Consider the following 17,946-nt stretch of genomic DNA (forward strand, 5'->3'; position numbering starts at 1 on the left):
TGCTATTATGTGTATGTTACGTTGTCTTGCATTTAATTAGTAGAGTACTAAATTTGGAAAAAGCTATTTTTAGGTCATACCAAAGCATATTTCTAAAGGATGCAAATAATTCATCTAAATCATATGACTAATGTACAAATCAGTGCTAACATTTATTGAATACAAGTTGTCTGGCCTTTGCTAAGCACTTGACAAAATTTTTTCCATTTAATCATCAAAATAATAATATCTCAAGGCATTTATCATATTTTGTCAATGAGAAAACAGAGACTTGGAGAATTAAATTGCCTTTTGTAAGTCATAGAGAGAAAATTGGCAGAGATGGGAGTTGATTCCAAGCCTGTATTATTTACTGTTGGCTTGCATGCATCTGCTCATTCAGCAGAACTATGGTGTTTACACTGTACATTAAACTGTGAAAAAAGCATTTAATGTTGAAGGACAAAACTGCCTTTTCCCTCCTTAGAAAATTCACAGAGGAACGCTCTTGAATTGCTTACAAAGAGAGTAAGCAATGACATCAATAAGACACTGCCTATAGTAACCACCAGTTTTAGTTGGTGATAAAATCATGTTGGTAAATCTGTATCTTATTTTTTCTTTTTCTTTTTTCAGAATGATGTAGGAGGACAACGCAGCCTGATAAACAAATGGACCACTTTTCTCAAGGCCAGATTGATTTGCTCAATTCCTGGAAGTGATGGGGCAGATACTCATTTTGATGAGCTTCGTAAGTCACATGTTTCTTTTCTCTTAAAAAAAAAAAGGAGTCTTACTGCCTAATTAAGTAATTTAGCATATATTTTATTTTAGCCCCAAATACCTGATGATAAAGCCCAGGACAGCTTGCCGGAGTGGTACTTACTAAATTCCCACACACAAAAGAACGTGGGTGCACATCATAATGAAGCAATTCCCTTCTTTGTAAGTGTCCTCAAAGTTATGATGGAAACTAAACTGTGGTCAGAAATGGACACTTACAAGCTCTGGGATCCCACAGTCGATCCATTCTTCATGCAGTCTTTTATCTGGAAGGAGCCGCCAGCTGTAGGTAGCAAGAATGTGGGCTCCTCGTTCTATAGATAGAGATGCCCTCTGCTGGAGATGCCCTGCAGATCTGGTGAACTCTGTCCCTTCTGACTTTCTAGTAAAAAGGATATGCCAAGAAGCATTAGATTCTTCTCTTTAATTTCGCCTCTCTACTCCTCTGAGTGTGATGCTAGAAGGAATTTGTCAGTTGTATATAAAGTTAGTATCATTAGCTTTTACCTTTTGAATTTTTTGTGTGTGGTTTTGTCATGCAATGTAAAAATGATATCATTGAATAATTTTTGTCAGTATTGGCATTTAAAATATTAAAGTCTATGTTCAATATTCATGGATGATTTCTCATGCTGTATATAAGCATGCACACCTCTTAAATAATATTTTAAGGGATGTTATGTACACTGCTTTAATATCAGTGTTGAACAAGTAATTACACAAGTAATACTGCACAAGAAATGCACTGCTCCAGCTGTTTTCATAGTTACCAAATAGGTAATTGAATTACTAACAAGCTGGTGCAGTTACAAGAAAACACCTTGTTTTAACACTGGAGGGTAAAAATAACCCATTTTTACTTTCAATTCTCCATGAAGTCACATACAGCTAATAGGAAACAGACACGGAGCTTATCAAGTGAGCCATCCCATTTACAGGTGATTGAAGTAAACACCTCAGAGGTTAAATGTTCAACACAGTGCCAGATAGCTAGTGAGAACCGGACCTTTCCCCTTAATTTCTTTTGTCATAAGGTAATGACTGTCACTGTTATCTTAATTTTACATACTATTTAGAGTCTCAGAAATATTGCATTATTAAGGAAAAAGCAAACGTGATATTGAGAAATACAAATTACAGTGAATCGTTATGTTTTCCCATTAATAGAAGACATTTACTTACTCCCCACGAGAGATGAAAGAAATCCTGTAGTATATGGAGTCTTTACCACAACCAGGTAAGTTAAAAAAAATGCTGTAATCTTTCCAGAGAATTGATATATGTATGTAAGAAAATAGTTCTATGTTCTCTTTGCCCCTTTCTTTTGTATAAAAAAATACACATTTTTTTTTCATTTTACTTTTTCATATAGTGTTTCCTAGATATCAATGCATAAAATGTCTCTGTTCTCTTTACACCAGCAGAGCATCCCCTATACTGACCACCACAATTTATGTAATCAGTCCCCTGTACAGACATTTCCATTGTTTCCAGTCCTTTGCACATAATACTTTGGGGACTAACTTTGTACATATGCTATTCCCTGTAGGAGCGAGTATATCTCTGTGAGCTAAATTTCTAGACTAAAATTACTGGATACAAGGGCACATGCATATATTAATCACAATATGTTGGTCGAGCTGCATGACATAGAGGTAACACTAACAAAATACAAAATACTGTCCAGGCTCTAATCAGGAGATGACACTCTTGACTTTTAGAATGTCTTCACATGGACTTACTTGCACTTACCCTTTACAAAGATGGGAGAGTGGCTATTACTATCACCACATCATCATTGCTCTACTAAGTTAAGCAAAGGAAGTCAGTATTACATGTGTTTGACTGAAGAAGAGTAAGTAATTGCTAGGACAAGAACTGAAGTTGTTTTCCTAACTTCTGCACTTGTATTCTTATCTTCCTTCTGCTTAATGCTGTCCTATATTGTCATTGATGCTCTGTGACTTCCTTAAAAGTTCTCCTAGCAGCCATGAAGCATTCTCAAAGAATATTTGGACCTCACTTGATCTTATTTAATGATAACTTTATTTAACTCAGTAACTTAGAAACTTACATTTGACTCCATTCCAAATGCACTTTTATTCTTGTTGCTTATTACTGCCTATATTACATTCTTTGAAATACTTTTCACTTTTCCCATTGTGCTGCTATAAATCATTATGAATGTATATTGATTGCAGTATTGGAGGATTAATCAGTGTTGGCATTAGCATTGAACAAGTAGTCTTCCTGCCTCCTTTTGAATAAATTATTAAAATATTTTGTGGGCAACATACGTTTTCTGAGAATTTACTGTCATTTAGATCACAATACCTTAAGTATAAACTCAAATGGACTTTTGGTTCATTATAAAATATAGGGTGGAAATATTTAAATACAAGAATAGAGAGGATATGCTCGGAAGCTGCTATTTTGAACTCCATTTTTCTGCTATTATAATAATTTATATCATAACTAAAAAGGTGCAGGAAGAGCACGTGCCTGTAGTTATTCCAGAATTTGAACCCTGGTTCTCTTGACATCTTTTCATTCACAGAACTTTCTTTGAAGTCACTGTGCGTTTCACACACAAGGCATAGACATGTGCCGGGAAAATACAGCCCCAAGATAGTTCTCTTTTTCTACTATCAAGTTTTTGCCCACCCAGAGTGTGAAGTTACAAGTCAGCTCTTTGTTCTTGGTGTACTTGATTATTTTATTTTTAATGCTGCCCTGACAAGTGAGGTAATGTCAGGATGCAAGTCACATCCTTGGTCCAATGACAAGATGTAATTAATCTGCAATAACACCAATACCATTAAGCATAATTCCTTTAAAGTATCAAAGACAGATCATGTGATCTTTATAGGGGTCATCATTTCCCTTCGTAGCAGCTAGTTTTCTCCAAGTTGCCTGTTCACCATCAGATTCCAATGCTTCCCATTAATGTCATTCCAAGAATTATTAATGATTGAGTTACTCATGTCAGAGAATCCTAAGCTCATTTGTGTAGTGCCAAGCTGAGCCTCTTAGAGTGTAAATGGTGATCTTATTTTTAAGAACACAAATCGCTGTAAGTTTTAGATTCAGAGAAATATCTTTTAATTTCTAGAAATAAAACAAAAATGAAATGTCTGCCAGTGCTAACAATTTTCATCATCAGTTTGAGACAATGTGTTGAATTCCCATGGAGCTTTTCTGCTCCTGAATTGGATGTCCCCTTCTTGTGTAATCATGTCCCCTTCCTGTGTAATCGTGATGAATTTTAAGCATCAGATAAATTACATAAACTCAGAAATCCAAAAAGGGATTAAAGATATTATTTCAGTGTTTTTTTTTTAATATCTATTTATTTGGTTGCATCAGGTTTTAATTGTAGCATGTTCGATCTTCTCTGCGTCATGTGGAATCATTCATTGGGGCCCACGGACTCTCTAGTTGTGGCCCATGGGCTCAGCACTTAATTAATAAAAATTATATGACAAAATTATTAACAGCCAGTATTTATGGACATTCATTTTAAGAAAGCAGATAAACAAGATATTTCCATACCTAAATATTCCTTTTTATAAAAGTAGGTAATGTAACTCTTTATTTTGTAAGTTCCTTAGAGAGCATTATGCTATAATAACTTCAAATAAAATTCAAGAGTATGTGAATAAATGATACTGTTTCTTGCATAATCCTGTCTATCCCCCAGTTTTTCTAGGTGATTCCTATTTGTCCATCACATATCAATATAGACGCTGTCCACTCCTTGAAAACTTACTAGAGACCCTTGTACTGGGTACCCATCTGCCTGTATAGTTTACTATAATTACTATAGTTAAACTATTGTTTACTATAATTACCTGTAATGTAGCTGTTATCAAACCTTATTCAGGATTATTTGGCTCTAAGCTCCTTTAAGACATAGGCCCATTTTGTCTGCAGTACCTGTCGGATAGAATGGACCAGCGAATGACTGGATCCTGTTGCTTTCTTTCAGCTCCATCTTCAAAGGCTCTGCCGTGTGTATGTATAGCATGGCTGACATCAGAGCAGTTTTTAATGGTCCCTACGCTCATAAGGAAAGTGCAGACCATTGCTGGGTGCAGTATGATGGAAGGATTCCTTATCCCCGACCTGGCACAGTATGTATTCAACTTAATGATCAAAATATTATTTTAGGTCCATGTTCTCTTCCTAATTCTAATAAACTATGTTATTCACCACAGCAAAATGCACTGTGGTTTTAAAATAACTAATTATTTACAGTGATGTGTTAAAATGTCTGACCTTTACTGGAACTTAACATTTTTCTTTTGAGTAAGAATTATAAGTACTACAGCAAATAATGGGCTGTATGGTAAGGAGCAAACTACCCTGGGAATGTAGTATTTATCCTCAAATTGTCAGTAGAATTGTCAAAATGATTTAATATCTAGAATAACAAATATTCCAACTTAGAAGGAAATGCAAAATAAGTATTTATTCCTCACATACAACTCTGCATGTAGCTAGAGTCTTCTAGTCCCTATTTCTATTTTAAAAAGACTATACATCACTTATAATTGTTCATTTAACTTATATCTTCTCTTATTCTGCATTCATTTTTATTATGTTGCACCTTGGAATTTATTTTAGATGTGGAAAATACCTAGGAAACACTGAGTCCAAAATTCTATTCAAACAGCATAAATCATGTTCGGAACAGAGGTGAAAAAAGTACAAAATGTGATTTAGAGTTTATGCATCTGTTTAAAAAAAAAACCTTTGTAGTTTAAAATCTGTATGTACATGATAAATGGAAGGCTTTTGTTTTGTTGATGTGATTAAAACAGTTATGTTACTATTTTAGGACTGGTTAATTGATCTAATAGAAAGGGAAAATGCCTTTTAAAACAGATTAATTCGTAATAAATATTTCTATGAAGAGCACTAAAATAATCATCAAAATCTCAGAAAAGTTACTGATTTAACCCATCTAATTCTAATGACTTTTATCTTTTCACATGTTTGTTCTTAAAGAGGAAACATCTGGTAGCCAGGCTTTCTGAGTTCTCTTTTCATCTTCCTGTTATATAACCTAATTAAATTGGGGAAACATAGTTTACTACCATGTCTATTTTCCCTTTCAAAATTCCTCAACATAAATTTATTTCACGGATGTTTTCTGGACTGATAAGGAGTAATCACAACTTTGGAAATGAAGTTCTGCATGTAACATTATGGTTTTCAGTGTTCACTTTTTAATTTTGTTTGAACATCATAGCTGTACTTGCTTGTTCTGTTGTTTTTTTTTTTTTTTTTTAGACAGTAACATAGGGTGTAGGCACTCTTAGGGTGTGCAGGTACTCTTCTAAAGGCTTTACAAGTCTTAATATCATCTTTATGATGACTCTGTGAAGCAAGTTCTATTGTTATTAATGTCATTTTACAGACAAGCTATATCAGACACAGGTAGGTGAGTAACTCGCCCAAGATCACGAAGTTTGTGAGTGGTGCAGCTGAGTTTTAAACTCAGATAAACCTATTGGCAGAATCCAAGCTCTTAGTCCTTGTACTCTGACACTATATTAAAAACTTGTTATGTTAAATTATATCTATTCTCCTCTTGCATGGGAGATCTTTTACTGGATATACATGCTATATATATGTATACATAGATATAGGGCTTCCCAGGTGGCCCAGTGGTAAAGAATCCATGTGCCAGTGTAGGAGATGAGACATGGAGACACAAAGAGTCAGACACGACTGAGTGACTACACACACACACATATATAAAGCCCTATATGTATAGGGCTTCCTTTGTGGATCAGATGGTAAAGAATCCACCTGCAACGCAGGAGATCTGGATTCGATCCCTGGGTGGGGAAGAACCCCTGGAGGAGGGAATGGCTATTCAGTCCAGTATTCTTGTTTGAGAAATCCCATGGACAGAGGAGCCTGATGGGCTACAGTCCATGACGTTTGAGGGTTTTTTTTTGTTTTTGTTTTACTTTGAGGAGGATAGTTAAACTAAATTTCCTCTAGCTGAGAAAATCTTACGACATATGCTCATGGTCTCATAGTTTGTGAAGTGAGACTAGGATTAAATTTAGATTCACGTAACTCTAAATCAAATATCATTAACCTCCATGCCATTCTGCCTTCAAAGTGATAAAATCAAACAACCAAACAGAACCTTACATTGTTTCTCCAGGGATCAGTCTGTTCTCTACAAAAATAATAAAGTGTTGAAGCCGCATTGCACTTGTCATTTCTTTTATTGTAATTCAGGGAACATGACTTACTTTAATCAAAAGCATGCCTGAATAATTTGCTTTCTAGGAAATGTCAGGAAAGTGGCTTACTAAAAGCCACTTTTCACTTGTTAAAAATTTTAAATAGATTATTTTTAAAACTACCTTTGCAACTTATATTTTCTCAACCATGTTGCTATTAAGAATTCTAAATTGTTCTCTCAACAGTGCCTTGTGTTGACATTATCACTCCAGTAAATACATACGGGAACTTTCTGTGTGCCATAGCTACTTATTTTTCTTAGTTTAACAGACTTTTGTACTTCCTGTGATAAAAAGTCAAACCTAAACTCCTAGCCTTATGGTGATATCACTGCTCTACAATGTTAATGAGCCTGTCAACTCAAGAATACACAAGATTCACTAATGGAATTCCTTCACTTCAAGTGATTCTTCTGCCCTCTGGTGTCCAAACAAAATCTCTGAACAAATTACATTTTGTTCAAATGGGCCTTTTCAACCATTATTGAACTGCTGGTCTTGGTAATAAGTTCAAAGTGAAATACAGTATGAAAGAATCCACCAAACAGTGAGTGATAATAGGTCAGATATAGAAATCAGAGTGAGATCAGGCCAAAAAATAGCAGAATCTGGGAAAGATTTGTAATAGTAGGAGATTTTCTTTCTTACATTTATTATTAAAATTTTACTCTGTAGTTTTATCCTGTGTTGATGAGTTTTTATGTGTTTGCGTGTGTGTGCTCGGTTGCTCAGCTGCGTCCGACTCTTTGCGGTCCCATGGACTGTAACCTGCCTAACTTCTCTGTCCATGGAATTTTCCAGGCAAGAATACTGAAGTGGAGCGCGATTTCCTGCTCCAGGGGATCTTTCCAACCCTGGGGTGGAACTTGCGTCTCTAATGTCTCCTGCACTAGTGCCACCTGGGAAGCCCCAGTGATTTATGCATAAATGTTAACTATTAATATGTGTTTATTTCAATGTGAGCTTCAGTTTTAAAAACAGTCTCTTATCAAAAAGGTGAGAAGAAAGGATTTTTGAAAACAATTTACTTTAGTCAGAAACTTCTTACCAGATTTCTAAGTGTACAATACTGTATTGTTATCTACAGGCTGTAATATCGTAGAGCAGCTCTCTAGATTTTACCCTGTGTAACTGAAATTGTATACCCACTAATTGTGACTTACCATTCTTCACTTCCCCAAACCCCTGGAAACCACTGTTCTATTCTGTGCTTCTATGCTTTTGACTATGTTATATATATGGGGCTTCCCCAGTGGCTCAGTGGTAAAGAATCTGCCTGCAATGCAGGAGCTGCAGGAGATGTGGGTTCAATCCCTGGGTCAGGAAGATCCCCTACAGGAGAGCATGACAACCACTCCAGTATTCTTGCCTGGAGAATCCCATGGACAGAGGAGCCTGGTGGGCTACAGTCCATAGGGTTGCAAAGAGTCAGACACAACAGAAGCAAGTTAGCACGCATGAACATGTTTTATATATATATATATATATATATATATATCAGTTGAGTTCAGTTCAGTCACTCAGTCGTGTCTGACTCTTTGCAACCCCATGAATGGCAGCACGCCAGGCCTCCTTGTCCATCACCAACTCCCGGAGTTCACTCAGACTCACATCCATCGAGTCAGTGATGCCATCCAGCCATCTCATCCTCTGTCGTCCCCTTCTCCTCCTGCCCCCAATCCCTCCCAGCATCAGGGTCTTTTCCAATGAGTCAACTCTTCGCATGAGGTGGCCAAAGTATTGGAGTTTCAGCTTCAGCATCAGTCCTTCCAAAGAAATTCCAGGATATATAAGTATATGTATATGTATATGTATATATATATGTGTATATATATATATATACACATATGGAATTAAGCAGTTTTTGTCCTTTATGACTGACTTATTTCACTTAGTGTAATGTTCTCCAGGTTTATTTACAAGTGGTAGGGTTTCCTTCTCTTTAACACTGAATAATATTCTGCCCTATATATGTACCACTTTATAAAATCCATTCATCAGTTAATGAATATTAGGTTGTTTTCACATAAGATCTGAAGGGTTGTCAAAAAATTAAAAACTAAAACTAACACACGATCCAGCAACCCCACTTCTGGATATTTATCCAAAAGAATTAAAATTGGAATCTTAAAGAGAGATTAGCACTCCCATGTTCATTTGCAGCATTATTCACAATAACCAAAATGTACAAAGTTTTTGAACTTAAAACATGTAAGGACTGTATGTTTCACTACTTTTGCACCATTCTCCCATAGTTTTTAAACAATTTCTAAACCTCTAATTTTGTAAAAATAACAATTCACTTTAAAATTACATTTTCTCCCAAATAGTTACCATTTTTATTGTTAAATGTTTCAGCTTTAATTTTAAAGATCAAACTTACATGTGAATTTCCCAACTAAGGCTTCATTTTTTGGTAGGGAGCAATAAGATGTAATTATCCATATTGTCTTTTAATTTTATAACTTATTTTTATTATATGTATATTGGAATTTGAATGAGAAATACATTAAAATTCCCATGAATAGCTTACACATCAGCAAAACCCATTGTTCTTTCTTTGTGTATAAATATTAGAAAGAGGTGATGCAAATGTTGATTCTGAAAATATCTGAATTCCTTGTTTCAAGGAGATATTGTTATCATATCGTAGGATAATAATACATAATGACAATAATTCAGTTTTTAGAGCAGACAGGATATATGCATTGGTGCTTCACTTATTAGTAAAATGCTTGCTGAGAAATTACAACTTTTACATTGGTCCATGTCCTTAACAGCAAGGGTTTGAAATAAAACATGAAATTCATGAGTTCCAAAACTCACCCTATTTTCTCTTCCTGATCTACCTAAAATATTTGGCCTGAGCAATGACATATTTCTGCAAAACATTGTTTTTATAGAGCTGATGATTCTTAGAATTGTATTTCTTCACGAATTCCCTAAATTAGATGTCTTCATGAATCTCCTAAATTAGATCTGAGTGTAACTTAGACTGGCCCCATTAAGTAAGGATTTTCTGATTATCTGCAGAGAAAAAAAGGTTTTAAGATTGATTCAAAGATAAGGATACAAAAAGAAACATACTTCAAAAAAGTATCCTAAACTTCCTTTCTGTATTAGACTTTGAGTGCATGTGTGCTTAGCTGCTCAATCATGTCCATGTCTGACTCTTTGTGACCCTTTGGACTGTAGCCTGCCAGGCTCCTCTATCCATTGGATTTCCCAGGCAAGAATACAGCAGTGGGTTGCCATTTCCTTCTCCTGGGGATCTTCCCTACCCAGGGATTGAACTTGAATCTTCTGTGTTTCCCGACTCTCCTCCATTGCAGGCTGATTCTTTACTACTTGAACTACCAGGAAAACTATAGACTTTGAATCTTACCAAATGAGATGAAGAAAGTAATGGAAGAATCCCCTCACAGTGTTGCCCTATCTTTTCATTTATGCATCTGATAAATGTCTAAAACTTGGTTGCCATTTCCTTTGTTTTAAGTTTTCCTAAGTATTTGGAAATCTTTGGGGAAATTAATTTTGTGTGTCACTACCTCATAGATGCCTCTCTATCATGTTAAATGCACAGTTTCATTTTTTTCCCCAATATTTGTTCACAGTATGGTTTTCCACTTACTGGATAACAAACTGTTACTTTATTACCACTTCTAAATTACCAAGAATATCTTTAATTCTAATCCTTCTAGGTTTTTGATTCTGGAAGGGAAAAGCAGAAGGAGGACTAGAACCTGGGCCTCCTGACTCCTGTTTCCTTAATCTGATACACTGAGGCGAGCATATGATAAAACATCTCTCTCTTTTTCCTTTAACTGTATATAGGACATGTTTCTCTGACAGGGTCAGATTCTAACAAGTCAATCTTTTCAACTGGCTTTCAGCCTTCTTTTCCAAAAGGACAGCATTATCTTTTAAAATAAGATTCTCCAAATCCCAAACTATTGACTGTTTTCAATCAAGTTTTCATTTCTCTGGTATAGAAATCTCTCTAAAAGACAACCTTCAAAAACAAGAGATTTACCTGTCTCTACCTCTGGCTCTTCTAACTCTTAAATTGAATATAGCATCTTTCTTGCTCAAATATGTTATAAACTAACTCTCAGAGGAATAAAGGGGCTAGGATGGCACCTATTAAATTTGCATGTTTTACTTTAATAAAAATCAGATTGCTTTACACATTTAGCTTATTTTTCCCATTTTGCAAAAAATGAAAGCCAGGTTCAGTTGTTCCCCATGCCATGTCTTCCCTTGCACGGGGTCATCCCTCTGGTTTGTTTAAAAGGAAATTGCAACCTGCAGAGGAAAGCTCTAAGCAGCAGGGGGAGAAAACTTGTAACAGCTGTCTGGGGCCCACCAGGGGGTCAAGTTCTCTCATTGGATAAAACCCATTTTTGTCCTCTTATCCATTGCTTCCCACTGCACGATTGAAGGCCCTCTACAAACATGCAGATGTGCCAAGCATAACATGATCACACCTAGTCCAGGTGGCAGCCTGCCAGAGAAGATAGATAGGCGTGGAACCAGGGTTCACTGATGCCGGGTTTACCCTTTCGTCTCAGAGCTGCCTACCAGGTCCTTTTCTCCTCTGCGCTTGTGCTGGTATTGTTTCCAGCAAGATACAGACATTTGAGAGTTTTGAGACTAACTCTCTGCGTATTTTTTACCCTTCAAATTTTAAACTTAGAGTTTTTCTAAACAGTAGGTGGAGACACAGATAAGTTCCTTGATTTATTTCTTACAATCACAGGAGCTAAAGTGATGGAGGTCAGGCAGATGTTAGAAAGCTGGAGGCAGAAATAAATTGCCCTCTACAGTATATTCAGATGGACTGAGTCAACAGGTAGAACTTAAAGTACATACGTACAGAGAAAACTTGGCTAGATTGTGAATACCTGGGATGTATGGTTGCAAATGGAAAATCTTCTAGGACTCGTGGAAGGAAAATAATTGAAGATGGTTATTTAGACGGAGCATTTCCCCACACATTATCTTTCTCCTTTATGGAATTCTTCCCTAGTTTCTATTTACCTGCATAAGATGCTTGGCATCTCAAGTTATTTTTAGATCTCTGTGTGATGCAGGTATATGATATCAAAGGGGAAAATTCTCCTGGTTTTTAACATACTAAAATAACAATATTTGGTTCAAACTGTACTGTCTTAAACCTCAGGGAGTATCTCTACCAAATCACTTTCATTTGTGAAAGCAGAGTGGAGACGCAGACCAGAGAGATCACACACAGCAACCTAAAGGATAAAGATCTTATCCAAACACTGGCTGCATGCCATGAGGAAAAGCTGCCATATGAAAAAAATACATTTTCAAAGATCATTTTATAATAGGCGATAGAAACCAGATTTCCTTTCTTTTTATTTTTTCTTAGATTTTAATATAGTTAAACCTTTTTGTCAGAAGCTGAGCAAGGAGGAAAATTTATACTTGTTTTTTGATAAATGGTCATAGCTTCATTTGCCTATACTTTCTCACATTAAAATTTCTTATAATTTGAATATTTGATGTAAAATCTGGCTTGAATGGTACAACATATCTTTTGAAATATTGGCTACTCTGTGATTGTAGCTACACAGTCAAAAGAGCTGATTTTCTTAAGTTAGAGAGCTGTTTCAAAGATGTAATGCAGGCAGAAATCTTGCATTTGCTTTGATTTTAATGATAGACCCGCCAGATAGCACCATAGGAGTTTTAAGCTATAAGCCCACTATGAATGGCCTTTGACTGAAACATGCAGCCTGTAATTGGGCAAGAGCTTTGTATCATTTGAGCTCCATATCCACTTTGAGTTGCAGCTTAATCTGCTTAATACAGGATTTCTTCCATTATCTAGTTGACAGATTTCACTTGGCTAAGAGCAAAGTTCTAGAAACAGTGACTAAAGATACAAATATAGGTTCAGACCACCAACCAGCTAAGAATATGCTCAGTAAGTACCAAATGGCTAACATGCTAGGACATTTCTAACCTCTTTATCTGGGACTGTCTTGTCCCAGATCTGGGATAAGACAATAAAACTGATCAAGAGAAGATCAGTTTCTTTTCACATGCAAGATTTTTATGACAAATAAATATATTCTTAAGTTATTTATGGAAAATCACTAACAGATTTTTTTTTAATTACAACTTCTTTGATATTTCTTATAATTTGGTGAGCTATTACAATTTTATTGCTGTCAGGGTCATTTATTGTGACTAACTTTAGTATGTTTAGTTCCATAGAAAGACCCTGGTGAATGCTTTGACTGAGAAGTACAAATTCAGCCTTGACAAGATTTTAATTAGTGTAGTGATAGTGAAGTTGCTCAGTCGTGTCCGACTCTTTGCGACCCTATGGACTGTAGCCTACTAGGCTCCTCCGTCCATGGGATTCTCCAGGCAAGAATACTGGAGTGGGTTACCATTTCCTTCTCCAGGGGATCTTCTCGACCGAGGGTTCGAACCCGGGTCTCCCGCATTGGAGGCAGACGCTTTAACCTCTGAGCCACCAGGGAAGTACTGGATATAAACACCTCAGTTCAGTGCAGATTATGATTCCAACTTGTTGAAGAGCTAAAATATGGAGAAAGCAAGACTCTCTTATAAACTTTCCTAATATTGCTCATTTTCTTTTCGATGCTTTCATCATATAGCTTAATTTTTTCATTCCCAAAAGAAATGTATTAGCCAATTAAGAATTCAAGTGTCATAACAGCATTATTCTGAGATAGATTCCTAAACTATAATAAAATAAAGTATATTTAGTTTGTGGGAGGGGAGATATTTGATGAAAAAAAGTCAAATATGAAGCAATTCCCTTTTCATAATTTTGGATAGAGGCACATCGAACTCATTTAATTTGTAGCAGTGTAAAATTTTTACTTTTACCACCAGAGGGCAGTGTATACTAACTATTGAATTAGTGGATGCCAAAAGGTACACATGAAGAGATGTTAGACAAGTGAAAATTCCCTGAGGGTTTCTCCACAGATCATTTAGGGGAAGAGCTGTTGAATTGCTGAATTGTTCACAGTAAATTTTCACACCAGTTATGAAAAGCTAAATGATTATAATGTCAAACTATTAAAGCTGTTTTACAAGTCATTTTATGACATGTTGATTTGTTCCATTTTATTTTTTAACAACATGGTTTTAATTTAAAACTGAAATTTTACATTAATTAAAGGAAGTTGAAAATAATGGTGTTTGTAAATAACTTTCTTTCAACTCAATTTCATGTGCCTTTGTAAAAAATAGAGCTCATTTTGGAAACTTTAGAAAATACAGATAAATGGATACAATTTAGACGTTTCTTTTGAACTTTAATAAGCAGGATACTTTGTTTTGTAAGGATCTCTTTGATGACCATTACCCATTCCATCTGTCAACAAGTTAAGACAGTTGTCTTTTGAGATCGGAATTCAAGAAGCGAACAGTGTAAAAGACAATAGAAATATCTATCACGAGGGTTTTATAGTCAGTTTTCTGAAGTTATACTTCTTGGAAGAAAAGATATGGATGGGAATTACCAATTTTCACCTATGCTAACACAACTAAAAAAGACTGTTTCAAAAACTGGAGCCCAAATGGACATGGATAAAAGATGTAAAATGTGTGCACTATTAATGTTTCAATGAGGTATAATTGACATATAGTATATTAGTTTCACGTGTATAACATAATTTTATATTTGTATACACTGAAAGAAATGGTATGGACCTAACAGAAGCAGAAGATAATAAGAAGAGGTGACAAGAATACACAGAACTGTACAAAAAGATCTTCATGACCCAGATAATCATGATGGTGTGATCACTCACACTCATCTAGAGCCAGATATCCTGGAATGTGAAGTCAAGTGGGCCTTGGGAAGCATCTCGACGAACTAGTGGAGCTAATGGAGGTGATGGAATTCCAGCTGAGCCATTTAAAATCCTAAAAGATGATGCTGTGAAAGTGCTGCACTCAATATGTCAGCAAATTGGGAAAACTCAACAGTGGCCACAGGACTGGAAAAGGTCAGTTTTCATTCCAATCCCAAAGAAAGGCAATGCCAAAGAATGCTCATACTACTGCACAATTGCACTCATTTCACACACTAGTAAAGTAATGCTCAAAATTCTCCAAGCCAGGCTTCAGCAATACGTGAACCGTGAACTTCCAGATATTCAAGCTGGTTTTAGAAAAGGCAGAGGAACCAGAGATCAAATTACCAACATCTGCTGGATCATGGGAAATGGAAGAGAGTTCCAGAAAAACATCTATTTCTGATTTATTGCCTATGCCAAAGCTTTTCACTGTGTGGATCACAATAAACTGTGGAAAATTCTGAAAGAGATGGGAATACCAGACCACCTGACCTGCCTCTTGAGAAACCTGTATGCAGGTCAGGAAGCAACAGTTAGAACTGGACATAGAACAACAGACTGGTTCCAAATAGGAAAAGGAGGACTTCAAGGTGTATATTGTCACCCTGCTTATTTAACTTCTATGCAGAGTACATCATGAGAAATGCTGGGCTGGAAGAAGCACAAGCTGGAATCAAGATTGCCAGGAGAAATATCAATAACCTCAGATATGCAGATAACACCACTCTTATGGCAGAAAGTGAAGAACTAAAGAGCCTCTGGATGAAAGTGAAAGAGGAGAGTGAAAAAGTTGGCTTAAACCTAAACATTCAGAAAACTAAGATCATGGCATCTGGCTCCATCACCACATGGCTAATAGATGGGAGACAGTGGCTGATTTTATTTTGGGGGGGGGGGCTCCAAAATCAATGCAGATGGTGATTGCAGCCATAAAATAAAAAGACACTTACTCCTTGGAAGGAAAGTTATGACCAACCTAGACTGCATATTAAAAAGCAGAGACAGTACTTTGTCAACAGAGGTTCGTCTAGTCAAGGCTATGGTTCTTCCAGTAGTCATGTATGGATGTGAGAATTGGACTACAAAGAAAGCTGAGCTCAGAATAATCAATGCTTTTGAACTGTGGTGTTGGAGAAGACTCTTGAGAGTCCCTTGGACTGCAAGGAGATCCAACCAGTCCATCCTAAAAGAGATCAGTCCTGGGTGTTCATTGGAAGGACTGATGTTTAAGCTGAAACTCCAATACTTTGGCCAATTGATGCAAAGAGCTGACTCATTTGAAAAGACCCTGATGCTGGGAAAGATTGAGGGCGGGAGGAGAAGGGGACGACAGAGGATGACATGGTTGGATGGCATCGCTGACTCAATGGGCATGGGTTTGGGTAGACTCCGGCAGTTGGTTATGGTCAGGGAGGCCTGGCGTGCTGCAGTTCATGGGGTCGCAAAGAGTCAGACACCACTAAGTGACTGAATTGAACTGAAAGATGATCACAATAGGTCTAGTTAGCATCAGTTGCCATCCATAGTTATTTTTTTTTTCTCTTAATCTGAACTTTTAAAATTTATTTTCTTAGCAACTTTCAAATATGTAATACAGTGTCTGTAACTAATAGCCACCATACATCACCAGGACTTATTTTATAGCTAGAGGTTTATACATTTTGACCCCTTTCACCCATTTTGCCCATCCCTCACCCCCAACTTCTGGGGCAGCCACCAATCTGTTCTCTGTATCTACGAGCTCTTCTGTTTGTCCCATTGTTTAAATTACACATATATAAGTGAGATCATACAGTATTTATCTTTCTTTCTTTGACTTATTTCACTTAGCATAATACCCTCAAGGTCCATCTATGTTGTTGCAAGAGGTAAGATTTCATTTTTTGTGTGGCTGAATAATATTTCTTTGTAATATTTTAGAATATTTTTGAAAGCAAAAACTTGATTCAAATACACTCATGGTGAACTGTATTTATTTATATCTTGATGTGAGTTCATGTTGATCCTATTGACCATTCCTTTAATATTACCAGTAATAAACTTTAAAAACTTTGAAAGTAAATGAAAATTTCTCAGGTGCATGAATAATGTCTTTACTCCCCGCCTCATTTCTTTTCAGTGTCCAAGCAAAACCTATGACCCACTGATCAAATCCACCCGAGATTTTCCAGATGATGTCATCAGTTTCATAAAGCGGCACCCTGTGATGTATAAATCAGTATATCCAGTTTTGGGACGACCAACGTTCAAGCGAATCAATGTGGATTACAGACTGACACAGATCGTGGTGGATCACGTCGTCGCAGAAGATGGCCAGTATGATGTGATGTTTCTTGGAACAGGTATGCTAGGGCCAGGTTACGCTTTCTTTCACATGAATTTTTCATTAGACAAACAAAAAATTCCGAAAAGTCTACTGATCAAAATCAAAATGAGTAATTATTAGTTCATACCTCGTCAATGTTTTTTTTTTAACTTGCATAACAAGTGCTTTAATTGACCATCATACCTATCTTGCAGCCTCCATTAGAGTTGTGTGAGATTTCAAAACATATTTCTGTAATACAACTGCAGTGTGCCTGCTGTAGATGAGGTGCTCAATACATATTTGCTGAATGACTATGGACTAAAACAAGTAGGCAAAGAAAAGTTTCTCTATCTTCAAACTTCACATTTCCTTCTTTCTACAGAGATATTTGACAATTCTACCCCAAAGGATCCCTTCACCCAGTTTTGAGAATCCCTGACTTAGCTGACATAAGATGGCTTTTCAAAAAAGTTAATCATTAATGTGTAAATAACTTAAAGTAAGAACTTCCTGGTAATTATTTTTCTTGCCCTTGAATTTTGTGGATTAACTGTTCATTATTAGAACCCATTTTATTTACTTTTTGATTGCCAGCTCATTAAAATGATTACTTTTTCTAGGAAAAGAAATATTATTTGGTGCATTTCAAAAAAGCAATATCTAATAATGTACTGAGAATTCTAATGGCAATAAAAATAGCATGTATTTTTAAAACAAAAGCACTGCATCTGGATAATGT

General features: G+C 36.1%; 1 protein-coding gene across 3 annotated transcripts in view; it reads left to right on the top strand.

The window, feature by feature from the left end:
• SEMA3D (semaphorin 3D) overlaps positions 1-17,946 on the top strand; it is a 224,602-nt gene that overhangs the window by 176,714 nt on the left and 29,942 nt on the right. For all 3 annotated transcript variants that reach the window (XM_044946569.2, XM_006052907.4, XM_025291019.3), the window contains 4 exons: positions 616-730; positions 1,930-1,999; positions 4,751-4,895; positions 17,019-17,241. In XM_044946569.2, the coding sequence (XP_044802504.2) occupies positions 616-730; positions 1,930-1,999; positions 4,751-4,895; positions 17,019-17,241 (553 nt within the window). The remainder of the gene's footprint in view (positions 1-615; positions 731-1,929; positions 2,000-4,750; positions 4,896-17,018; positions 17,242-17,946) is intronic.

Source organism: Bubalus bubalis, chromosome 8 (assembly GCF_019923935.1).
Source record: "Bubalus bubalis isolate 160015118507 breed Murrah chromosome 8, NDDB_SH_1, whole genome shotgun sequence".
Lineage (NCBI taxonomy): Eukaryota > Metazoa > Chordata > Mammalia > Artiodactyla > Bovidae > Bubalus > Bubalus bubalis.